Source organism: Vanacampus margaritifer, chromosome 9, assembly GCF_051991255.1.
Source record: "Vanacampus margaritifer isolate UIUO_Vmar chromosome 9, RoL_Vmar_1.0, whole genome shotgun sequence".
Classification (NCBI taxonomy): Eukaryota; Metazoa; Chordata; class Actinopteri; order Syngnathiformes; family Syngnathidae; genus Vanacampus; species Vanacampus margaritifer.
In genome coordinates this window covers 16,818,360-16,844,658 of record NC_135440.1, presented here as the reverse complement: position 1 = coordinate 16,844,658, position 26,299 = coordinate 16,818,360, and the positions used below count along the sequence as shown (strand labels likewise).

The 26,299-nt window shown below is 40.2% G+C and overlaps 1 protein-coding gene across 2 annotated transcripts in view; it reads right to left on the bottom strand.

Annotated features, from left to right (window-relative positions):
- The window catches only part of nbeal2 (neurobeachin-like 2), a 39,730-nt gene extending 14,923 nt beyond the window's left edge, over nucleotides 1-24,807 (bottom strand). The window contains exons 1-28 of one of the 2 annotated variants that reach the window (XM_077575670.1): nucleotides 24,395-24,807; nucleotides 14,970-15,058; nucleotides 14,625-14,792; nucleotides 13,756-13,837; nucleotides 13,523-13,635; nucleotides 13,219-13,301; nucleotides 11,884-11,969; nucleotides 11,484-11,787; nucleotides 11,299-11,405; nucleotides 10,989-11,069; nucleotides 9,870-9,953; nucleotides 8,679-8,777; nucleotides 7,907-8,541; nucleotides 7,701-7,833; nucleotides 6,352-6,471; nucleotides 5,943-6,273; nucleotides 5,783-5,865; nucleotides 5,603-5,695; nucleotides 4,690-4,858; nucleotides 4,329-4,462; nucleotides 4,068-4,227; nucleotides 3,752-3,854; nucleotides 3,519-3,669; nucleotides 2,862-3,017; nucleotides 2,602-2,761; nucleotides 2,205-2,293; nucleotides 1,433-2,107; nucleotides 1,174-1,358 (exon numbers count right to left, since the gene is read on the bottom strand). In XM_077575670.1, the coding sequence (XP_077431796.1) occupies nucleotides 1,174-1,358; nucleotides 1,433-2,107; nucleotides 2,205-2,293; nucleotides 2,602-2,761; nucleotides 2,862-3,017; nucleotides 3,519-3,669; nucleotides 3,752-3,854; nucleotides 4,068-4,227; nucleotides 4,329-4,462; nucleotides 4,690-4,858; nucleotides 5,603-5,695; nucleotides 5,783-5,865; nucleotides 5,943-6,273; nucleotides 6,352-6,471; nucleotides 7,701-7,833; nucleotides 7,907-8,541; nucleotides 8,679-8,777; nucleotides 9,870-9,953; nucleotides 10,989-11,069; nucleotides 11,299-11,405; nucleotides 11,484-11,787; nucleotides 11,884-11,969; nucleotides 13,219-13,301; nucleotides 13,523-13,635; nucleotides 13,756-13,837; nucleotides 14,625-14,792; nucleotides 14,970-15,058; nucleotides 24,395-24,472 (4,751 nt within the window). In that variant the 5' untranslated portion in view covers nucleotides 24,473-24,807. The remainder of the gene's footprint in view (nucleotides 1-1,173; nucleotides 1,359-1,432; nucleotides 2,108-2,204; nucleotides 2,294-2,601; nucleotides 2,762-2,861; nucleotides 3,018-3,518; nucleotides 3,670-3,751; nucleotides 3,855-4,067; nucleotides 4,228-4,328; nucleotides 4,463-4,689; nucleotides 4,859-5,602; nucleotides 5,696-5,782; nucleotides 5,866-5,942; nucleotides 6,274-6,351; nucleotides 6,472-7,700; nucleotides 7,834-7,906; nucleotides 8,542-8,678; nucleotides 8,778-9,869; nucleotides 9,954-10,988; nucleotides 11,070-11,298; nucleotides 11,406-11,483; nucleotides 11,788-11,883; nucleotides 11,970-13,218; nucleotides 13,302-13,522; nucleotides 13,636-13,755; nucleotides 13,838-14,624; nucleotides 14,793-14,969; nucleotides 15,059-24,394) is intronic. The other variant, XM_077575672.1, reaches the window with a different exon arrangement.
- Between the last annotated feature and the right edge of the window lie 1,492 nt (nucleotides 24,808-26,299).

The following is a 26,299-nucleotide window of genomic DNA, read 5'->3' as shown; positions in this document are numbered from 1 at the left end:
AGACACATCCACGTCAAAATTTAGCAGTAATACATTTAATAATTATGCATATATTTGTGGAGACTGGGGTCATGTTATATTTTACAATTTAAGAAATGTGCAAAATTTCACAAGTTACTTCATGTTGAAGATTCGATTGCTCTTAATGCGAAAAGAAAAATGCACTGAGCTTATTATTATGAAATAACTATCAATGACTAAAAGATGTAGCCATACTTCTATTAATTTAACATATTTTTTCCCACTTTTATGTTAACAAGAGTAAAAAAAACTAAGCAAAAAAAATATTTTATTGTACATTTAGAACAGCTGTAAAATTTGCGATTAATTGTGAGCTAACTACTTAAGTCATGCGGATTAATTACAATTTAAAAATGTAATCGCCTGACACTCCAAGTAAAAACACACAATTATAATGTAAAACTAAAATCCTCAAAATATATGTAATGACATAAACATGCACTAATAAGGTTTTATGAGGTACTGTTGATGTAAATAAGTTGACATTAGTAAAACGTCGACAAGTGAATATACAATGTCAGAAGCATAACCGTGGCAGAACACTGGCAGTGTCTAGACTCACAGCCCACGTGTTCTGAAAGCAACTGTCGCTACCGCATTGACGTCACCACAGTGACCACATATCTAATGATATCATATTGTGGAGCTGCAACGGCTGTGTAAATACACACACTAATGTTGTGAATTATGTCTGGAAGGGTAGCATAAAAGCGGCATCACCCAGGCAATTTGGCAGCAGGCTCGCGGAATACGTTTACTATGCTGATTCTGTAATGCATCATGAATACAGTTTTACAAGTGATAAAAGCGAAAAGCGATAAATACATAATAACGGGAACATTTTTTATTTTATTTTTGTAACGAGAATCAATTGTAATTGCACATCCCCTACAGTAGGTGGCAGTGGTGCTCTCATTGTCAGAGCGGGTGGAAGGAGTCCAACAATTTTATAGACAAATGACACTATTTGTAGTCGAAAAATATTTTCTTCCTCCAAGTTGGCGTAAAAAAAAAAAATTGAGAATCACTTCTTTAAACCGAAAGAAATCAAGAAAGCAATACTAATTTGGGCCGGTGTTACCATCTCAAGAACTGTCACGGATGCAAAATGGTCCAAATAAATCTGAGGCCTGAGATAGAATTAAAACTGACCTGCGTTTGATGTCATCAGGCGGGCGGACCAGTTGGCAGGAGGACCCCAGTTTAGTCAGAACAGAAAACACCTGGCCCCTCTCTCTCCAGACCACATCCTCGGGCCCGTCCGCCCCGCTGCCGCTCCAAAGCACGGAGAAAATAATGTTGGTGAGCAGGTTGCAGAGCTCCTCTTCTGGCGTCTGCTACAAATCAACCAACACTCAGACATGAACGCTTTCACAGATAACGCTCAAGATATGACCATCGTTATCCAAACCTGTGGGTTGGACGTGTTGGAGATGCTGTCTGCGGTGGGAGGGTCGATCCCGTAGCTGGCGTGGTCCAGAACGTTGGATAGACTGGAGCTTTTTCTGGGTCTCAGCGGTGGAAAGGGTTTGCTGTACTCCAGAGGGGACGGCGTGTTTGTGAGGCTACTCGCCGCGGTGACCACCTCTCCCATGCTGCCGAGGTCCAAATCAAAAGGCGGCGACGTCCCATACGGGGAGAAGGGCTGATAATCTCTCCCTTCCTCATCCAGGCGAGACGAGGCAATATCCACCACGATGGAACTGGAGAGGGAGGACGAGTGACTCTCTAGGTCTGCAGAATCGAATGACTTGAAGGTCTTCAGATGGCCTCCCACTCCACTTGGCGGCGATTGAGATAAATCAGAATATCCTTCCGAGATATCTCGTTGGCCGCCGTCCTCCTCTTCCTCGTCGTCGTCCTCCTCCTGCCGGTTCAGGAAGATGCCTGAACGTGCATCCTCGATGAGCAGACTCTGGTCTCTGCGCAAAGGAGGCCGGAACTTTGGCACGCTGGCTCCCGAGATGCTGGCGGCGAACGACTCGTACGACTCCTTCACGTAGAGCTTGGTGAGAACGTCCTGCCAACCGGGCTGCTTGGCCAGCTGCTTCACGTAATCCTCGCTGAGGTAGATGAGTTTAAAGAGCTGTTTGCAGAACCAGACGAGACGTGAAGACAATTTGGCTCATCAGCTGTAAAATTGTTAGGATTAAGATGCTAGAGTAGCAGAAAATCAGTCTGACCTCGCGACAAATATCAAGGCGGACTGCCAGGTCAGCTCTGTGGGACAGACACACCACAGCCAGGAGGTCTCTGAAGTTAGGGTTCGAGTCTGAGGGCAGGCAGTTATAACGTTATTTCTTATTTCACTCCCTTTTGTTTTACTTGGATTAAAAATTAAATGCTGAAATTCACCCACACAATTGCTGTAGTTCTATTTAATTTAATCACAAAAAGTTTAACTAGCCATGGATAAAGGGAAAATATAACAGCACAACCAAAATAAGGAAAGAATTTAACCATTGTTTTGTTCTTCTGTATTCGATTGTTGTCAGTTGTTGTCCATCAGAGTGATCACGCATATATTCGAGTGCTTCCCATTTAGCATTGCAAAGGCCTCACTTGTTTTAATTGCAATACCTGTCGCAAGGACCTGCTTGTACAGACGCCGCACAGTTGTCATGGTCACGGGCATGTCTTCAAGGAAAAATACCAGGCCGAGATAACCGAAGTCCTTAAGTTTGAGGCGCTGCTTGTTGCGCTCTGACACACGCTCGCTCTTCAGGATTTTGTATAAAACCTGCAGACAAAATGGATGATGTGAGTGAGTGCAAGAGAGAGAAAGAGAGAGAGATGGAAAAAAAATAATATGAAAAAGGAAAAAAAGAAAATACTCTGACCCTAAAGACCATATCCCTGGCCTGGTCCCCAAAGCTTGGGTTGAGAAGAAGACTGTAAAGTTGTTCCACTCCCCACTCCAGCAGCACAGCCTGCACCTGTTCACGAGGAGGGCTGCTTTGCAAAAGCTCATACAGCACATCCAGGGCCTTTACCACCTGAACAAAGACGTGCAAGAACGACGCGTCGGTGTGGGTTAGTTGGGACAAGTAAAGTGTCCAAAAAAGTACAATATTATTCATAGAATATGGTATATGTTAACTAGAACGACAAAAAGAGGCATTTGGCTCTATGTCCACCTGCATATTGCATATGCCATAATTTTGAAAGAATATGTGTTAAATCACTGGGGGAAAAACATGGCACCACAATTTTAGAGAGTTTTACACCAAATTCTACTCACTAATAAACAAACACAATTCGTGTTATGTATTAAGTGCATTACAGCATGTGAACACACTCAAACCTGGTACCAAAATGACAGAAACTCTGACCCTGCACTTTTGTTCAGATTTGCACCTGATGCCCAACCACTGGGTTGAAATGATGCCATCGCCAAAAACTGCCCAAGAATCCAATGTGAACTGGGATCAACAACTGTGTGACACGTTTCAAAAATGCAGAGAAAAAGCAACAAAAACGACATTAGTGATCATTACCTGCTGCTCGTCTCCCGCACTCAGAATGTATGCCAGGACGCTGTGGAGCTCTTCGGCCGTCGGAGACCTGAGGAAGTCTTTCAGCAACGCAAACAGAGACGTCTGAATCATCTGCTTCTCGTCAAGGAGACAGCCGCCATCTTTCTCCGTGCTGCGAATGAGACATGAAGGAACTGGATTAAATGGCGTATTCGGTATTCTTCACCGTCCCTTGGAAGCGAATGAAAGTTCACCTGTAGTAAGTCCGAATGGTATCCAGAATGTACTGAACTCCGTATTTCCTCTTCAAGCGCTGTTTTCCTTTGTGTATCACAGACGAGATGTACTGGACGTGATCTTGGAAAGGAAAATTACATTCGCTCAGTGTGACATTTAGAAACCGGATTGTACGAAAGAAATGAATGAATTCACAATACAAAATGTCTTCCTATTGCTTAAACCATGTAATTCACCACTCAGCCTCTATTTACATTTGAAAGCATCAAAAACACCCTTTGATAGAAAGGGTTGGGTGCATCGATCAGCAACACAGTAGCCGCTTATGCTCACCGTGACAAACAGCAAAATGGCTTCTGGTCCAGATGCGAAAATCAAAGAGCAGGTGTTGGTAGAACTGCTGCAGAAGTGGACCATTCCCTTCGGTCAAGACCTGATCGAGTAGCAGCCGACATGCAATCAACACGTTCATGTCCATCATAATGCCTGGAACCTGCAGGGAGGACAATTGAGGCTTTATCATGCGCATTCCAGAACATTTGACATTTAGCACTTCTTGATGAGCTCACTGCCAGAACTTTTAGCCAGTCTTACTTTGCTGAGCATAGCTCCGATGATGCTGGGCCCGTGGCACTGCAGCAGGCCTTCCTGATTGACAGGATGACGACGGATCATGTTCTTCATCATCAGCAAGAAGGCCGCGATGCTATTTCTCTCCAGTCTTGCTTCTGGAGAGAGAAAAAAAATTGCTGACAATCACAATGCAACAAAACAGTTATTAATGTCAAAGTCTTCCTCAAATGTTATGAATGTTAAGCACTGATTTTCACCTTGATTAGAACATGTGACAGTTGTTTAGTCAAGTTAAAGAAAATCATTCTGTACCAAACACTTTTGTCCTCCAATGAATGCGAAATCTAACACCACCTGTGCAATTAGCGAAACAGAATCTGACCTGAAGACTTGAGTGGCAGCAGCATGGGTGCCGGGCCTCGCGATGATGTCACTTCTGGTCCGAGCAGTTCTGAGATCTCCTGAGCGCCGTTGTACACTTGCTCTTCCTCACACACTTGCTCAAGGAGAGGAAGTAAAACCCCGATACCCCCAACCACATTGATGGCATCCTGCAGAGGAAACACGACCAGAAAGAGACCCATATGTATTCTGTACCGAGGTAGATACTGTCAAAGCTGAAAATATCTACCGGTATTTATTAGGGGTGTCAAAATTTGTGTGTTAATTTAAAGTTCCTTTAACGCCACACTTTTTTTTTTACGCGCGATTAATGACCATCCCTTACTTTGGAAAGCCTGTTCTGGGGGAATTCCAGTCGCAACCCAACAGACACGTCCAGGTCAAAATTTTTGCAGTAATACATTTTATAATAATGCATATGTTTGTGGAGACTGGGGTCAAGTTGTATTTTACAATTTTAAAAATGTGCAGGATTTCACAAGTTAAGAAAAATGCACTGAGCTGTCAGCAATGTCTTACAAATGCAATTATGCCATCTAGTGGCAGAAAAATTACCTCAACACAAATCAATATCGCTCATTTTTTACAGTACAGCACATCTTTTTAATTTTAACTCAATGTTATGAATTAATATGAAATGACTGTATCAATGACTCAAATTATTATTTCTATTAGTTTAACATTTTTCCCACTTTTACATTAACAAGAGTATGAAAACTTATAAAAATATTTTATTGTACATTGTTTTGTACAAATAGAACAGATATAAAATTTGTGATCAACCCTGAGTTAACCATTGAAGTCATGCGATTAATTATAATTAAAACAATTTAATCACCTGACACCCCTACTATTTATATAATATTCAATCTGTATCTTTACGTGAATCTAACCTTAATATCCCAGTTGATGACCCTGTGTCCTGTTAGCCGGCCATCATATTGATGATTAGGAGACAAATCCAAACATATTTGGCTCTTGAACGCCTGAAACATACACATGAGCAAATTCATGGCAATAAATGATCAAATGTAGAAGCTGATTTTAACACTTTCACAACTTTTGTCAGTTACCTGAGGAGTGTAGTAAAGCACAAGCTTGCCATTAAGATCGGACAACTCTCCATCCGTTTTGAATAAGGGCACGTGATTTGCGCCTGTGAGAGGAAAAAATGCAAGATTTCGCACATGTATGTACCCAACTGCCATTTTGTATTAAAGCAATGCATCTCACCTGCAGCGTATAGCGCTTTTGTTTGGCTCGGCTGCAGAGGCTCATGGCAAATGAAGGCAGTGCCCAGGAGTCCATCCAGAGAAGACGGTGTTCCCCACTCTGTGTCCTGCAGCCCGGCTGAGATGGTCTGCACCGTAGAGTCATTCAGAGAGCCCCATCGGCCCCCTGCAAAGTTGGCTGGAAAGGACTGTGAGCGGATTAGGGAGGGCGCGCTGGCGGGAAAGGCGAATTCCGGGGACTGGGCGGAAGACAAGGTTGTGGGTAGATTAGGTGAGGTTGTGGTGGTAGTGGTCCGATTGCCTGCAGAGCCGATGCAGCAGGAAGTAAAAGGCTGCAAGGAAAACAAATACAAAACAGATGCATATCATATTTATTTCAACTCTGTAAGTAAGTAACAAGTGCAACTTACCTCACTCAAGGATGGAAAGCGAATCTGAGCGGATTTGGACAACTCTCCATCGATGAAGATGTTGACCAGGTTGTGACCAAAAGGACGACGACCTTGAATGTGGACTATTGCTACTGCATGCTGTAAATATAATAAATAATTTATATTATAAATACTTATTATTATTATACTTACTAATAAAACAGTACTTCTCAAATATTTTTTGTTACGCCCCGTTCAGGGGAAAGAAAATATTTCGCACCCCACTCCCTGCCAACTTTCTGCCACGACTACAAACAGTATCATTTATCTATAAAAATGCTGTAAGTACATCTCTGCAGAGGAGCTAACTCTCTGACAATGAGAGCACCACTGCCACCTACTGTAGTGGATGTGCAATTACTTACACTAATACGAAAAAAAGAAAAAGAAAAAAAGGTAGGGATTTTACAAAATTTGAAACTATTAACTATGATTTATTGATTAGCTGTACATTTTTTATATACATTAATGTACATTTAGTGTGATGAGAAAGATGTCTAAATATGTTTGTATTGCATTGCATGGTGAAGTTGTGGCAAAGCAGTGGTCTAGACCACAAACACAATCAATAGCTCTTCTGTTGGTTGCTGAAGTAGTGCACTCCCTTATAATGACCAATTCATTGATTACCATTAGCGATAGAGCGGTATGTTTTTTTCAGGGCCGATACAGATGCCGTCTATTAGCAGTCAAGGAGGCCAAAAAACGATATTTGGAGCCGATATTCATTTTCAGACTTTGTTGTAATGTCTTAAAGCATGTTTATTGAACAACTTTTCAGACTTTTCAAAATGTAGATTTATTTTTTATTTTTAATCTTAGACAATAGACATTCTTTGAAATTTCTAATACAATGTTCAGGTAGCTCACAAGGTTATAAGTTTGTCTTAAAGGTAAATGGCAACTTATAAATAAATAAATAAATTCCATAGCTCACTATAGTTTTCTACAGTAAAAAAAATAGCTTTCTCCAAAATTTTAAAATACCTGAAATCTTAAACTTTCATATTTCTTTGTTTTAATATCAAACAAAAAGTTTCCCAGGGTCAGCAGCATCTCCTATAAAGTTAACTGAATTTTTTAATAAATAGTTCCTTGAGATTTAAATGGTTTTAGATTGACCTTATATCGGCCATCAGATTTTTTAAAAAGGCCGATACTGATATTCATCAAAATGCCCAATATCGGTGCCAATAATCGTCTGGTCTATCCCTAATTACCATACCCTATTTTAAGGTCAAACATCCAGACCAAAAAAATGAGGTGTAATATTTTCCCTGATGCATTGCGTTTATATTTGGGAGAGGCTTAGTCCTCACTGCACTCACCCAGCGTGAGTCAGCTAGTGGGAGTTCCGGCAAGGCGACAGCCATGTAATCCTTTTTAGTGCAAACAGCCACAACCAGCACGCCCTCCATTGTGAAAAAGGCTTCCAGTCCTGTTCCACTAGCTGTGAAAAAACTTCATGGAAGACAAAAGCTTTAAAAAACAAAATATACAGTAGGCTACGAGACAAAAGTCACTGCCCTTCTACCTGTATAGCTGCTTCCTGCGAGGTCCTTTTCCCATGTCATGTTGACTTGCTGTGGCCAAGTTTGCGGCGGGTTTGTTGAAGTCTAACGGCGGGGAAAGGGGGAAGTCCACATTGAGGCGGAGCCAAGCATGAAAGGCGAAGCTGCTGCCTGACCATCGCTGGACTGTGGGCACCATGATACCCGCCATAGGGGGTGTGAGATCAAAATACTGCAAGGCGCTGTCACGACCTTCTCGCGCCGCCATCGCCGAGAGCACTTGGATGATGCGAGCGCAGTATGGATGCGCGCCGTTTTCCTGATCCAGCCTGAGCAGTTTGAAGAGGCTCTTTAGCTCCTCGGGCTTCAGGCAAAGTGAGCCCAGGTCCTGCAGCAGGCCCAGCAGGGCATCTGTACACTGCCTGTCCAAGTGCTGCGTCTGTGAGAGCACCTGCAGGAGAGCTCCCACCATGCCCGCCTCCACCGCCACCGTCCGGCAAGATAGAGAGCCGCCGCATACGGTAGCCAGCCACTGTGCCACCAGCAGCTGAAGCTCCCGATGGCCATGCAGCTCAGGGAGCCATTGTAGAAGCAACAGCAGGGGCTGGTCGTTACTAATGCCTAAGTGGTGTGCGTGGGCATACTCGCCCTCCACTGCCTGGAGAGGAACAAACACGGAAGTGGATCATAATGAGGGTGAGATTGACTGGCGCCATTTAAAAAGGTCATTTGTGAGAGAAAATGGACTTCTCTCTGTAGGCAATGAGCGGATAATGAGAGGAAAATGCTTTTCACCATGTTCATCAGCTCCTGCAGCAGCCTTTTGGTGGGCGGACCTTGACTCTTGAGCACGTCAAAGAGCTGGGAGTAGCCGATCCTCTCCTTGAAAGTCTCCTGTGGGAAAGAGACAGAAATAGAGTCGAAAGCTACTCCGCAGGGAATGCAAAATTGGCACACTTGCAAGAGGCCTATTGGAATACAATGAGACTTCCGACATGAATGAAGAACCGCCTTCCTCAGAAGCTGCGACTATTCTGGTGAAGACATTACCGTAATATTTACTGTGTGAATATATGTTAAGGCTTAACGATTTTGAAAAATTATCTTTAATTGGGTTCCCCCCATATATTACAATTGTGTTTTGTCAAGGTCCTCTTGCCATGTATTTTTCTTCCACAAACGCAAACAATCATTAATTTGTATTACATGGCTTTATCACCTTACCTTTTCATGCTACGTGAAACAAGTATGTCTAACTTATCTAGATATTACATAAATAAAATATACATGCAAAAAAAATAAAGCCTACCAACCCACCAAAATCAAGCTTTAGGCCCCCCGCCAATTTTTCCTCCCCTCTACTATAATGTGATGTAATTTTGAATTTGATTAATTGTTCAGCCCAATATATATATACATACTGTAAGCTACAACCACATTAATGAACATTAATTAATTTGCTCCCAAAAATTTATAAAAACGTTCTATTTTAAATAGTGCCATGGTCCTAAAAATGTTTTTTATGATAGAGCATACAGAAGGCTTTGAGGCAGACTCTGACCTGAAGAGTTCTTTTAAAGCAATGGTAGTTACTACAAAAAACGGCCAGCAGGTGGCGGCAGAGTATAAGAGATCAATCTGGGCCATGTTGCAACAAGCTTTGTGAATAATGATGAAACAAACAGATACAAATATACTTTTTTCCCTGATGAAAGAAGAGACTAATCTTTCTTTTGGTAGGTTCCATGTTTTTATAGCAATAGAACACAATCTTCTGTGGGTCTTGCAAAATCAGTTAAAATCCAGTAAAACAGCCGGGAGCGAAGGGGGGTTGCTTCAGAGATTTTGGTCAAACTTTTCTACTGGATTGTATTAGAATGCACAAGTGGTCATAACGTCCGGAGTGGCCGACGCATAAAGGTATCCTACTTGAAGATCAATGTCGGTACAGTTGGACCAAAGATGATCACGTGATGATGTCTTTACCTTGGCAGTGGGAGAGTTACTCATGATGGCTGTAAGGACTCCTAACGCATGCACTGTGATGCTGTCCGAGCCTCGCTCCATCACCTATATCAACACAAGGAAATGAATTTCATCATGCCGATGCAACACGACAAAATGTGCGCTGTTCACCATAAACGAAAAATAGGATTGAAGTAGAAGTGGGAGGAAAGGAGCACAGTTATTTGTCCACACCAGGATTATGTGAGGCAATCAGGGAAAAGAAAGAGAGACAATTAAGACAATCCCAGGAAGAGGTCTTTTTTTTAATGCTGGTGCCACCAAACCAGCAACCAAGGAAGTAATAGGAGCCATGCATCAACCACCATTTCATGCACTATTTAAAAACTAGTCCAGTGAGATCAACAGGGAATTCAGCCTGTAACTAGAAATAAATACCGTATGATACATATGAGCTGTCTCTCTCTTCCCCTATTAAAACTTACATCACATAAAGGTTTCTTGATGACCACCCCCCACAAACATATCTAGCTAAAGTTTATTTCATGTTAAAACAAGAATCCCATTGGTTTGAGTAGCTGAGCTTAATAGGTCAAATCTGCAATTATGTGCTCCGGACATGATGTAGTTCTAAGCCAGTCTTCATTCAACCAATCAAACATGCATGCATGGTAACTGAAGACTTTAAATTGTCTACAAGTGTGAATGAGAGTGGATGGATGGACATACAGTAAAAGCTGGATGATCTAACTATGGTAACATTTCCCCTCCAATCAAGGATCATTGCGCAAGATGTCCGAGCAAAGTGCCCACCAATTTTAAACGATGTCAGTGATGTTTTCTGTCAGCACTCTACCAGGTGTTTCAAATTGCACACCATTTTGCTGCTTGAAAATGTGTGTCTTCATTTTTAGTGTCCAACTTTACTGTCATAAAGTGAAAATTTGTTCTCGCAATATATGTGCAAAGATAAGGTCACTGTCTCACCCCAAGTGACACTTATCATATCAGTCTTCATAAGCCTGCCTTCCTGTCTAAAGTTTCCTGTTTAGACAAGTGGTATCTGTGAACAAGTGGAGAGAAGGCTGAGTTTCCTGCTGACAGATCAATAAACACCAAAGGTTTATTTGGGGGGAGTACCTGGTCCACTTTGACCTCTGTGAGTAAACTTGTAGTGAGGTCACATTCACTCTTCGGCCTAAGACTGTTGCTCTGAAAGAGCTACAGGACATACACACAGTACAATTGAAAAATGCAGACAGTTAGACGTAACGTACTGTAGGTTTTGATATTTAAGTGACACACAATGCTGAGGGAAGTCAGACAGCAATCAAGCAAACAAATGAGGAAATGCATTTGAGGAATACGAGGAAAATAAACGAGGAAACCTGTGCATACTAGACATGAATCAAAAGCTGACGGGCACATTTTCGACGGCCCGGCGGCTAACCTTGCTGTTCTGTATGAGCCTGAGGATGTGCTCAAAGCAGTTGTTGTTCAGGAAGACAGCCTGGAGGGCAGGCCGGTCCGAACACTGCAGGATCTCAGGTACTGCGGCTGCAAACGAGAGCAGAGTAACATGAGCTGCATCGTCACGTCAGTCATTTGACCCCCGCCTGGATTCAGTCATCTTACTCAGCATCAGACTCTGGAGCGAGATCAGGCTCTCCTCAGAGTTCTGCCTGTCTTGCTGTTCACTGCTCAGCGGACGGTTCCAGTTAAGGAGCTGGAAGAAACTCTGCAGTATGGTCTTGATTTGCACCTGCCGCTCTGAGGGGCTGCTAAAATGCAGCAGGTGGATCATCGCGGTCAGGCACTGCAAGGTCAGCCGAGGGAGCGACGTGTCCTTCGACTTCTGGGAGGCCCGGCAACACCAAGCTTGCAGCACGGAGAAGAGGTCCTCCACAGCGTGAGAGGTGACAGCAAGGAGACCATTCTTCTGAAAAGGCACATAATACCAGATGATCCACGGTAATCAAATTCCCAGACAATAATAAACTCTGATTATGAGGATACAGAAAATACGGCGACAGACCTTGCCCCCGCTAATGACGGCTCCCTGGAGATGGACCAGCTTGAGTGTGAGAAGCTCTGGGATCTTCTCACTGTCCTGCAGACTTTCTGTAAATAGGAAATCGTACGTAGGTCAATGTTCAAATGGAGACATTAAATAAACATTATGCAGTGCTAAAAAAAGAACACACCGCACTCACTACAGCAAACACAAATAAAATCCCTTTATTGAATGACAATCAATAAAATAGCATTTACTCGAACACCTTAATAAAACTGACCCAGGATCAGCGGTGGAAAATCCAGGTCAAGAAAGTAAAAACCCTGCCACAGTTTGGCTTTAGCCCCTGATGCTAGCTAAAAGGTAAACAAACACCATAGGAGCTAGCTAGCTAGCACCTGGGACTAAAGCCATTTGGGACTAAAGCCGAACTGATGCTAGCTAACTAGCTAGCTCCCTAAAAGGTAAACAAACACCATCGGAGCTAGCTAGCTAGCACCTGGGACTAAAGCCATTTGGGACTAAAGCCGAACTGATGCTAGCTAACTAGCTAGCTCCCTAAAAGGTAAACAAACACCATCGGAGCTAGCTAGCTAGGACCTGGGATTACTAAAGCTAAACTGTTACAGGGTTTTTACTTTCTGAACCTAGATTTGACACCTCTGCCCAGGATCTGTTTTGACACTTAAAATCCAATACAAGAGCCATGAAAAGTCTATACGTAAAAAGCTAATTTTGTTGAGCACTGAGTGAGTTTATTAATTTGTTTATTATTGTGGTTGATGGTGTAGAACTGCACTAAAATACCTAACATTTAGCAAACGGATTTGACACTTTTCCGTTTTACACCACTGCAAACTACAAGCATACAAATTCAAAATGTTGACCTTTGCCAAGGCCAAACAGGCTTAATTTGAATAAGTAGCAAATGCTAAACCCACCTCCTACATACGCCGGTAGTCTGTCATGACGATTAATGCATTATTCATTAAGAAATTACCTCTGAGGTTATTAATAGCTCTCATGCGCTGCCAATCAAAAATGAGCATTGTTGTCTTATTAACGCCCGACTTTTTTTTTTTTAACACGCCACCTGTGTTGAACCACATTATATTAACCTATTATGGTTATTGAGTGTATAGAACAATAGTATTAGCACCATCATTGTAAATCATGTTATGTAAGGGAATCTGGGTCTACTGAGATTACTGCAGGTTCCAGTTTAGGGCAAGCAGTGGCCACAAAAATATTTACAGCATATGTAGTACATATGTTGTAAATATTTTTGAGAAAAGAGCAGGTTTACAATATCTCGTGCTCTGCAAGTGTGATGACGATCAGAGACGAGCTCCTCACCGTGGAAGACAGCGGTCAGCTCCTCTGGCAGAGGCAACGGAGAGAATTTGTACTTGTTCCTCTCCAGCGAGCTCACCTCCTCCCTGCAACATACGCACAAGGCCGGAGTCAGGCCCTCCTACTCATGCCAGCAAAATACCGCTCTACTGAGGCTTGACGTCAAGAGGCACTCAGACAAGATGTTACACATCCCCTATGGTTGAGTAAGATGCTAAAAGTATAATATGGAACTTGGTGGAGTTTTGTGTCAATAAATTCCACCGACAGACTTACAGGGACTGTACATGCTGTACTCACAACTTACCCTGCCAGCCGTCTCCTCCATGTCTGATAAGGGTCAAAGATACTCTCCCACAGCACCAGTCCGTAATACATGACAGACTGCAGGGTTGACTGGTCCCCTTCTCCATTCTTTATCTGATGAACATTTGGTGTGACAGGGGCACAGAAATTTACGGATTGAAAATTCTCAAGCCCGCATACCTTTATCAGAAACCAACCGTTAACATCTTAATGCTCAGTTTATAAATGCCATACCTGATGCAGACAAAAATTCAAAAGCTTTATCGAGTCAAAAACAAAACTGGGGGTCTTCTCTGGGTTGATGTTCTCCATGTTTCTAGAAGTTGAGAGAAATGCAGTATTAGGAAAGTGAACGTTTGCAAGATGGCCATCTATGGTAAAGAACACAGTATAGTGTATGCGCAGAATGAAAGGGAGAACTTCCTGACGAAGGGTTGCAGCCTCTTTGCACAATTCATGTCGCAATGTCAGGAGAAACAAAATAACTGTAATTTGCCAGCTTCCCTTATGTCAGTAATGAATTAAATCAGTGATTCTTAACGTGTGATACTAGTGCGCCAGTGGTACTCAGGCTCACTCTAGTAGTATATGAAAGAATCATTGTAGTTCGGTTTTGTTTAACTTTTTAGCACAGTTTTCCTATAATTAGGTGCAATGCTATGCTAACGTCCAACACGGGGATCAGCAACCATTTCTGTCAAATGAGCCATTTTAGGCCAAATAAATAACCAAAAATCTGTCTGAAGCCGCAAAACGTTTGAACATTGTGATGAAGGAAACAGTGTGTTAGTGGAAGTCTAATGTATTGAGGGCCCAAGAGCTACAGTAATTTCTGGACAACAAGCCGCTACTTTTTTCACTTGCATTCGACCCTGCGGCTAATACAAAGATGCGGCTTAGCCATCAGATCACAATACTATAAAGGAAGCGCAAGAGCGTCAGGCAGAGAAAAACAAACCAAGTGAGCCTAAATACAGTAGGAAAGACAATTTGCGGCTTCATTATGGAAAAAAAAAATAGCGGGAAGCCGGGAACCCGGTGCGGTAACATTAAAACACCTTCATGCTTTTACAGAAAAGAACAACCCCATACTGTAGCCTAACCTGCAGACGATGATGAAGAACTTGATGAGAAGGAGGGGGTGGGGTATGTTGATGCTCTGGTCATGGTCATGGTCTGAGAGGTGCGCGGCACTTTGCCATAGCTGCGTGCTGAGGAAGACCAGGACCTCCCTGGGTAACAGGGGCACCTCGCCGGTGCACTCCTCCAGCCTGGAGGATGAGAGGGATGAGAAATGCGAGGGAGGAGGAAAAAAAGCGTCATCACAGAGGCAGTGTTTAAGCGGAAGATAAACACGTCAAAACGATATCTGTGCAATCGGTCAAAGTTCAATCTGCTTTGGGGAATGGGGAAGGTACGCAGTTTGTGTTGAAGATAGAACTTCTTACCTCCGAGGCTCGAGCGAGTGAACATCTATGAGTCTTTCAAAGGACCCCACAAATGCCTCGAGCCACTGCTGCAGATAGCCCACATCTTTCTAGAATGGGAGGGAGAGAAGTTACCCGTGAGAAGTTATTACCTCATAAGTACAAACTAGCTAGGTATTTACTGAACAGTATGTGTCATTTGTAATGATGTAGAACCGCAGTTTCATATTCATAATGTTGTTGGGGGGTGAAGTCATTACACAAACACTAGGAACAGTAAATGTGAGCGAATTGTGCATGGTGCTATTATGTAACAATGCAAATATACTAAACGGATCAAAAAGTTGAAACGTTAAGTATCTCTGGCTTCATTTTAAGACAGTAAAAGCATGTGACTTCTCCCAGCCAATCACTAAAAATGACTAAAACATGTTTTAGCTATAAATTACTGCCTTTTAAAGGCTTTAGATTTGAGTACGGTGCTAACATACACACAAATATTAAATTGGTCCTTAATTGATCCCCAGAGCAGAAATACTGAAAAAGATATCATATAGCAACAGTAACATCAGCTAATTAAACTGGCCCAGTCATGTCAGTGATCATGAAATTACACAACAATCAACTAAATGGAATGCAGACCAAGATTGTGAAAAAAAAAAAAAAGCAAAGTGGTACACTGTGTCTCCAGTCAGCCTTACGACCTGATTTTTGTAACAGGATGTTGCAAAGAGATTTAACTCAGAGGAAAAGCATGAGCCATCTTTTTTTTTTTTTTAACAAAAATCAACCAAACAAGATGCTAGTCATGCAAAAGATCCACAATAATTCACAGCAACAACATAACATTTCCAGGGTGCAACATAAAAATCTTAGTGGTAACAGTCAGGATCATCGCTTAAGTGTATAAAACAACTTATTTACATCAAAAATTGCTTTAATCAATTTTTTTGTGAACCACATCCTTCCTGTCTTTACCCTCACACCACCTTCTTTATACTACATCTATCTCAAGAACACAATGTCTTATAGGTCACGATTGTGGGTCAAACCTTTCAACAGACTCCTTAATTAGGATTTGTAAGCAAAACCTTGACATTCACAAAAGAACCAAAGAGATGCTATCAAAAATAGTGACACACACACACACACGACTTGAAGTGATATTTTGAAGTGATGGATGATTGAATAAACAGAAGATTGAGATTAGCTGACTATGCATAAAACCTCTGATAGTGAACAGGCTGCATGAGGGCAGACATGACTTCTTCACAGCACAAAGATAATGCATTGTCAATTAAGAATCGAGACCCGGTCTCAAATATGCCGATGCTGGTCCGCATCTCGGCAAGTCATTTTTTCCACGGCAGCCACTCTAACTAGTTTGTTTCTCGTATCCCAAAGTCAAGCGATAACCAGGAAATGACATGCCACTTTAACTCAAACTTGTTTCCTTGGTACACGACAAGCCCCTTCCTCTTCTGCGCGTTGTGCGCAAACACGAGGAAAGTTGAAATATATATATATATTTTTTTTTAAAAAAGGTCCTGCAGCACAATTCTGTGGGACCTTATTTATGCTAATTAAATGTAGCTCACTTGCATGAGCATATGCTAAAAATAAAAAGAAAGAAAAAGAGTTCACTGATGCGTGTATCGGAATTGAGTTAAACTAACATGCAGACATACCTGTTTCAAGTGATGATAATAATAATAATAATACAGAGATGCACAATATCACTTTTTTTTCCCAGTTCGATTACTAGTACTTAAATATGAGTACTCACTGATACCAAATACTAGTACTTGATTATGTTTATTTACATCTCGCAATTGTGATGAAAATGTGTTTCATTTTAATCACATATTTAGCAACTCAAAACAAACTTTTCTTGAACTTGGCGTGAATCATATTTTGCAGCCGACCAGCAAAAAAGATGATGAAAGCAGCTCGTCTCCGGCCAAGGCGGTTTGTGTTGTCATCCGTGTTTACCGTGAAGTATTGCACACAGCTGACTTGGCGCCTATTGCTGGCTGGTTTAATGGTATTGGTGTCATGGTATTGGAGCTTTTTTCTTCTTCTTCAATTTACCATTACCATCATCGGTATCGGTGCATCACTTGCAGTAATGTGTGTACAGTATTAGTGAATGAATATAATATATATTTCTCACTTTTCTGTTTAGGACCAAATTAGGATAGATTTGTTAAAGATGTTTTAGAAACTGTGTCTCAATACCGCTGTCCACATAGCGCATGATCTGTTTGTTTCTTGACCTAGTTGTTGCTGTACGTTCAGTTCACTTAGCTGACAGTGTAACATTTCTTCCAAATTCAAAAATCTGATTACAAAAAGGAAATGTTTGCCGATAAGAGGTAAAAGCAGGGGAAGTACCTTGTAAAATCGTTAATACATTTCTTAAATAATAATCCAAGCGACAATACTTTTTCTATAGATCACACACTCCCGGCAACACATTTCTCTTAATATTTGCCGCAACACTAATACTGCAACTCTTACAACCTCGTCCAATGAGATATGTCAACTCCAGTCATGTATCTGTTCTGTCTGCAGCTGCTGCTTGACATTCAGCTTGGCTCCGTCTCCCTGCTTTAGTGGCAGCAAAGAGCACTTTGATTGTCCTGCTTGTTGGCCCTCGTGCCGGTAAAGAGTGCAGAAACCGCAAGTGTCATGTGAGCTTCAGCTTTTCTGATCCAGTGTTTGCCGACCTTTATTGAGCCAATGCACCCATTTTACATTAGAAAAGTTTCACAAAAATTATGAACTAGTCTCAGTATGAAATATGGGCCTGTTTAATTGAACATGTTTATTTTACCTTCTGACATCCAGTTTTTCCACTACAGTATATGTCAACAGCATAGATAGAGCTACAAATATATATTTTAAATGAAAAAATATATATATTGACAGAAATAAAATGCAATGGTTGGGAAACACTAGTATATCCAGTATGCAGCAAAAACGAGAAATATCTGTCTGTGTGGTGCAAATGGTTTCGCTCATCACTAACCTCATCATTACAAATGTTTGTGGAGGGTTCTCAGCTGAACAGAGCCAGGATGTCATGCCGGTCACTTTAATTAGTCCCTTGCATCCACTTAGGTCAGTAATCACCAGATAATCACCAACAATTTCTCAGGCTGAAACCTTATTATTAAGACCAGAATGTTACACAGCCACTGGAAAGTGGAAAGATGTTTTGTTTTCTTAATTACCGTTTGGGAATATGTCATGTCGAAGGTCAGTAAATTGGCTCGTGTGCAGTGGGGCATGTCAATATTAGTCGTTCGGTGCGAAGAAGGACACACAAAATATGACTGTGAGTATTGTTATCGTTGTCTGTCTACATGTTGCTGAGATATTTGTGTTCAATATGTTGCTTTAAGGGTTAAAGCACTGCAACATAGATGCTAATTAGCATAGCATTAAGCATTTACTTTGACAGTTGTTTGCCTTGTTTAAATCCACAAGTTGTAATTCTACCCATATGTTTAATGTTTTGACAGTAAACTTACAAGTGGGAGTGACATTAAACAGCTAGAAGACTCTTTTTTTTTTTTTGGACGACTTGTTCACTAGTTGCTAAACTGCTGCTTATCATGAAATGAGTTGAGTAGAGTTCCCTGCCACCATACAGCGCTTGTATCTCAAGTCTGTAAAAAAATGCTCGATCGACAGCTCGTATCTCGAAAAACTAGTAAATCGAGTCACACTCATATCCTTTACATCCTAACAAGGTAGACAAGCATAATAAATGACCTCCGTATTACCTCTTTGTCATTTGTCATGACTTAAGACTATATATTATTGTTTTTGCAATTGTAATATTAACAGTGTTAATCTATTAATTTATTAATTATTATTATTTATATATATATATATATATATATATATATATATATATATATATATATATATATAATTAATATAATTAATTATATTATTATTATAATTATCATAATTAATAATATATATATAATTATTAATTATTATTAATTAATTAATCTATTTTTACACTTGAATTGCAGTTAAGATTTTTATACTTGCCAGTAAAGTTAATAACTTTATTTATTATGATGGTGACAGTTTGACCCCAGAAGCAAAGCTGAAGAAAATGATTACATAATATGTAGATAATTTCACTAATTTAAATTACATTTGACTCCACACACAGACCAAAAAAAAAAGCGCAAATAAAGAACTTGTTTATCAGCCTAGAAAAGAGTAAAAAAAAAAATGTGAGTGCCACTAATAAGTAAGAATGTATCAAGGCCTAACAACAAACAGCTAAGCAGTTAACAGTAGTTAAAAGTGTACAATACATTGCATGGGAATGCAGGCAAAACACATTAATGTGCCTTCTATTAGTGTACGCATCTTATCCGTGTAGCCAACTTACTCAACTGTGTCTCTGCGAAACATCAATGAACTTTGAAAACGGAATTTGGGACTCAAAAGGTCAGTTGATAAATTTGCATTGTACAGTGAATCATGGTTATGATAACGTTTATGATGTGGCACTGGCGTTTTATAACAAAAACAATGCAAAATTTAAGATGATGCATTATTGTATATATGATTTACATCACCCGTGAACTTACGTTGATCTTAAAACGACTTGCCAGGAGTATGCGATGTGTTGCACAATCAGAGGAAGCCAAGTTCCTTCATCACACGCAAGCCAAAGCAACATTGGTTCGGAGAGAAAATATACAGGATGAAGACGATGGGACAAATGTGTTTGAATCAATTGTTTAGATGAAGAACGCTGTCTTTTCTTTTCATTCTTTCCAGTTTGAAGGTTAGGGTAAGGTTGCGATCTGTCTGGGTGTGTTTGTTGTATCTAAAACAGGGTTACAGGTCAAAAGTCATGTTTACTGTCAAACAACAAGGCCTTTGAGTGAAATCGGGTCTTTTAATGGAGCCATCTATGCTAATTTGCCTCATTCGGAAGTTGTCTTTCAAACAAAACAAACAAATGTACTGGCTTTAGAGCAGCACGTGTTCAGACCCACATACACAGGACATGAACACAATGACACACGGAAAGTCTTTAGGAGCATGATTGTTCTCTCAAGTGGCTCTGCTGCCTTTCACCTCACAATTATGTTCCATTTCGATCACACGAGGATGCAGAGATTCAAAGCTGGGGGCCTTTCTACTGCGTGGAGGCAAAATCACTCAATTGACGCTGAGTTAAAAAAATATATATATATATATATATATATATATCCATTTGGATCAGCGCAAAATTGCACAACCTCATATGTAATTTCTTCAACTCGTGACCAGGGCATTTATTTCCTCAACTGCAAAGAGCATGAGGTGTTTATTTGAAGGGGGCGCCTATGTGAGAGGTTGAGCGAATGCTTGTGTAAGGGTGGAGCCAAACACTCGAGAGTCTGTTAATTGGTCGACGCAGAATTGTTACTCCCGTGTTACACTGGGAATGGAATGTGTAACTGCCTCAAATAATCAATTTCATTTTGTGTGCTCGGTAATTCTTGGTTCCTCTTAATAAAACACAAATTCCCATTGTCACTTGTGTAAAATGCAATAGTCAGACAATACTTTTATATTAAACAGCGCTTTGGCCTGGGCACAAAAACGGCAAACAGGTGGAGCCGCGAGTAGCGAATCGGGAATATGCGGAAAACGCTTTTGTTTCGTGTCCTTTAGCTTTACCTAATATGTGCTGTGCGATGCATGCCTCTGTACAAATACACGCAATTTATTGCTGTCACCAGTTGACAATCACTGGCTTAGAGGATTTAAAGTTGGTTGTGTTTCTTGTTGTCTTCTTCAACTTCAGCTATAAATTGATTGCTATCCATAAAATGTAGTGTTAATAATTAGAAAGGTATTTAATTCCTCATTCTAAAATCTATGGGGGGGGGAAAGATGTTCAGATTAACCACATTAAGGAAAAAAATGTCTCTTTCCAAAGCATACATGCAAATTATCCAAGAGCTGGAGGTCATGCCTTTCTGTTGGGATCTGTTCAAAAGTGACCACAAGAACCACTTTGATAGTAAATGCTACAGGAGGCAAATGCTCCTTGAATCTTGTCGTATTCCACTTGAGTACCCTTTCAGACTTTGACAGGCCTGACAGGCAGCGATCAAGTCTGCTCTTAAATTCAGTCCCAGTTTGGCAACACCAAAAAATGTCCTTGTGTATGACAAGGCATCGTCCTTGTCAAAAGAGCAACACTTCAGATAGCGCTGCTGCGATACGACACGAGGAGCCGCTGCCCCATTTAATCATAACTGGGTAAAAAAAAAAAAAAGAGTCTCATCTTGTTTTCCTCTGTCCTCAGGCATTGAAGCAGATTGCCAACACATTAAATAGTAATATCATCCACAGCCAATTTGTCGTTCCCCATCAAGAAAAGACATGTCCTGAATGCAAAATAGCAATACTTTAGTTTTATCCCCATCACCGAGAAACATTACAACACCCTGAAGTCGCACTCACAAATAACAACAAATCATGAATGGTAAACAATCATATAAACAGTATACAGGTACGTATGATAAATGACACATCTTCATGTATTGTTTGCTTTGCTTTATCCTGTTGTAACTTTACCATGAGCAGACATATTAAACATGATTTATCAATGATAATGTTACATTTCTGGCAAGCATACACTTGACTAATATTGAGATACAAGAGATATTCTACTGTAATTCGAAAGATAACTGACGCTGTTGGCTATAGAACACACAGACATGTCACAAAACCGTCAACTCATTTCAACAGTTCCAGATCAGGTCTTGGATCTTTCATGGTAATTGTTTCCTGTTGTACGCTACGCACCTATGAATGTGGAATGCATGAATGAATGAAGTGTAAACATAAAAAGTGTAAGTTTGTTTGTGTGTACTGTAAAGACTTGAGCTCACATTTCTACACACAACTTTTAGGATTTTATACTGTACAAAAAAAAAGAAGAAGATCATTTTGGATCAGGGATGGGTCAACTTTGGCCACATTTGAGTTTTGAAATGGACAGATTCAGATAGACAATGTTTTAAAATAATTAATAATTAATTAGTTTTAATAGTATTAATAATAATAATGACAAATTATTTAATTTTAAAATTTTTATTTTATTTTATGTATTTATTTATTTATATTTTATTTTTAATAATAAATAATTTGATTGTTTAACATATAAAAGTGTTTATTTTACTAATATTTTGTATGTTATCATTCGCAATAAATCATTTCTTTAAAACGAGGTTACAATTAAAAGTAAAATAAAACAATTAAAGGGGAAAAATGCTAAAGTAATATAACATACACACACATATACATTTCCCAACTTTTTGAATTTGTCTGGTAACAAACATATATTTATTAAATATGAATGCATACATTTATGTATGAAATCCTAAGATCCGTTGATTATCGATACATTTTTAACTGAAAGATACCAAAGAGGCAACATGGGGAGAAATTAAACAAGGATTACTATTTTGGCTGTAGTTTGCAGTGGCATCAAACCATGAGCCATTTCTCATACTTTGCCTGTCTTATGTAACTAACAAGCTAAACATTATGACAACTGTGATGCAGTGCAGTTCTACACAACTCCAACCACAATCATCCATCCATCCATTTTCCATAGAGCGTGTCCTAGTTAGAGTCACAGGGGAGCTGCAGCCTCTCCCAGCTGACATTGAAGAGATGGAAAGAGGTGGGCTGCACCTAAGACTGGTCGCCAGCCAATGGCAGGTCACATATAGACAAATAACCGTTCACACTCACATTCACAGCTAACTGTGTGGACAGTTCTCTTCTGGCTGTAGAAAGGCTGGCTGATGGAGGATATATACAAATTTCATTTTTGACTTCTTTTTTTTTTTTTACAACCTGCACTTTGTACAAATAAACTCAAATTTGATACATGCAATGAAGCAGCAATTTTTTTTTTTTTTACAAAATCTTAAAAACTGTCATCTTGGTCTGTGGATTGAAATGGCCATAAAGAAGCTGAAAGAGTAGTGAAATCGAACACAGCCCGAGTGTTCAACACACTAAAACAAATCCAGAAAGAAAATTCAAATATTATTATTTCTACATTGCAGCTTTCTGTTAAATGCGATATGGCAAATAGTTTATAATTTGTCAGAGTTTTGCAGTGGCCCGTGGCCCTGTATCATGCCAGAATAGATCCACCCCTGCACAAAGCAGCTCTATACAGTGTCAAGTTGTCAACCCAAGCAATAACATCTGTAAGTAGCTGGTGTTTACTTGGGTACCATTAATGTGATACTATTCACAAATCAGCCCTTGTCATACAGAAGAATGTGGAACAAACCATTTTTGCTTATGAAACTGAATTACCCTTATTAACTGTTATGAAGAGAAATGTGTGTATTTTAGCTGTAGTTTTTTTGTTTTGTGTGTGTGCATCTTTTCAAGTCTAGAAAAGCTCTGAATAACACCAATTTATTATTAGTAGTAGCTGTAACAGTCAGAGGAGTCACACGCATTGGGGAAGTGGGTGTTGCAACCACCCCCACTTTTTCGACACCCACACTTTTCATACTGGCCCCTCAAACCCACTATTACCCCCCCCCCCCCCACACAAAAAAAAAAAACAGTGTTTCAACAGGTTGTGGCCATGTCAAATGACCTTCTGCACCACTGCATTTCAGTGTTAGTCAAGATAGTGGTACGTAGTGTAAAAAGCTTGCGAACCACTGATTTAGAGTCTTCAATGAACATAGCATGCATGTTTTTGGAATGTGGAAGGAAGCTGGGGTGCTCGGAGAAAACCCACGTAAGGAGAACATGCATATTCCACACAAGAAAATTATAGGAGACATTCAAAAGCCAAACCTCACAACTATTTTATTATCACTTCATTTATCACTTATGTGAGTGTCAGTCCAGACTTATTGTCCTTGTAAAGATTACATGATGTACTGTATGTACTGTATTGTGAACCTAATAAACTGACCTATTTATGTGCCTGAACAATAAAACAGTCACTATTTGAATACCTTAACTACAGACATGTGACATTAAGGGGGTGTGGCTACTGCTGCAAGAAGCAGGAAATAGCCGGTTCGAGGTTACACCTGCGTTACAGATCAAGTTTAAGACAAAACAGCATACTGGGTCAACCTGCTACCAAAATCCTAATCAATTACTGCATTTAACTATATTCAAAGTCTCATCAAAACAGTCAACATATGCCACATTGTTAATTTAGAAATGTGGAAGCTAACGTGCAAACACAGGACCTACTTCCGCTTATTACCGTTTATGTCACAAACACGAGTCAATGCGCACCTGAGGAGCAAAACTAACCTGTTTTCCTGTTTGTTTATTTTTTTAAATAAATGTTAACTATATGCATGATAGCGCAGCGACAACAACAACAGGTGTCTCCGTCAGGTGTAACTCACCTTAGTGTAGTACAACATCCACAGCTCGTACAGCTTCTCCTTCGATGCCATTGTTCCTCCAAGCTCCTGGTTGCTCATTAACTCCCGTTTGCGTTTAATTAAAAACTCACAGGAGAGACCAACATGGTCAACTAGGAGCCTGGAGCTGCTTCAAGTCGTTTCCAACACACGGGAGCAGGACGCGGCGCGCTCCTGCCGTCAACCATTCCTATCCCATTCGCCCTCAATTCATTAATCCTCCGAAAAGTGCAGGCAGGCGGGGGGTGGGTCGGGTTTAAAAACTTCTCACGAGTTCTTCTCAAACAGGCGAAGTGGTGGACGTGGTCACGGTGTGATTAATATCGAACAAGGAAGAGAAATTGCGTGGAAATAATGCGTGGAGAGGAACACCCATGTCCGCGTTTAGAAGCGAGCGAGCGTCTCGCACAGTGGCTGCTTCCGAGTTGGGGGGGGGGGGGGGAAGAGAGAGAGAGAGAGAGAGAGAGAGAGAGAGAGAGAGAGAGAGAGAGAGAGAGAGAGAGAGAGATGCCAAAGTACACATAGGGTATCTAAAAAATATACTTACTATACTTACCCTAACCATCACAACTGATTGCCTAACCCTAACCCCAACCAAAATCCAATTCAAACCTAAACTCTAAAACCTAGTCTTTATCCCCAAAAAGAGGTCTGGACTGGATAAATTGGTTCCCACAATGATGTTTTAACCGGGATTATGGATCCCATAATGTAGCAAAAACACATACACGTAATAACACTTCATTAATTCCCTCATACTTATATATTACACCATGCAAGGATAATTACTCAGTGACTCACAACAGAACACTATAAGTGAAAAAAGTGCCTAAATACTCTACTTACGCAATTTATTTGATGTTCCGAAAAAGTATTCACATTTACACAAGTAAAAAGTATTTAATTGAAAAAGTATACCTGTAGGTACATCTCTATGAATTAAAACATAATGGAAATCTTAATTTATTTCAGTATTGTCAATTTAAATAAATGTGAAACTCATATATTACTCTATATTTAATGTACTAGACTACAGTGTAATATTTCCCTCTGAACAGTATTTTCTCTGTGTTAATGAATCTGAATAATATATGTTTCACTTTTTTAATTTAATTTAAGAATGAAATGGACTTTTACACAGTATTTTAATTTATTGAGCTGTTCTTTTTAAGTGGTTTGGGTGGCTGCACACTCCAGAAAAAGAAAAGGGGATACAAACAAATAACATATTTACAGTACAAATAAATATTCAGGAGCAAAAGAAAAAAATGTTGACTGACAACACATACAGGAACGGGACGATATACTCTACTAGATAAAACAAATACTATATCTAGTGGCAAATTAAAGGCACATGCGGACTGCAATAGTAATAGTTAAAAGTAAAACACTTAAGGAGCTGCTGAGTGTTTTGGGAGTAGGTAGCAGTGCCCCTATCCTAATTTCTCCCACAACCTGCAATGAGTTTAGGGGAGACACACCAGGACAGAGTTGGTCTTTCTTTTCAGCCTGTCCACTTTACACTGTCAATACTTGAGACCACTCCCTCTGAGACCTGATGCCACAGTTGAGTCATAGAATGTTCTCAGCCCTGCGCCCCACACCCCACCTCTGTATCCTGTACACCCAAAAAATTGAGTACACAGTACTTTTTTGTTCATTTGATTTTTACTGTGTTTGGTCAGACAGTTTAAGCATCTTTATAAACATTGGTGGCCTCTACATTTAATTAATTACTTGAATTAATAATAAACTCTTATTTGTGCTAGCTACAGCATATTGTTGTTACTTTAATGGCTAATAAATAAATCAGGAAACAGGTGCTATACTGATAAATAATTGAACAGATATGAGGTGAAACAACTCAATTTGCAAATAGACTAGGGT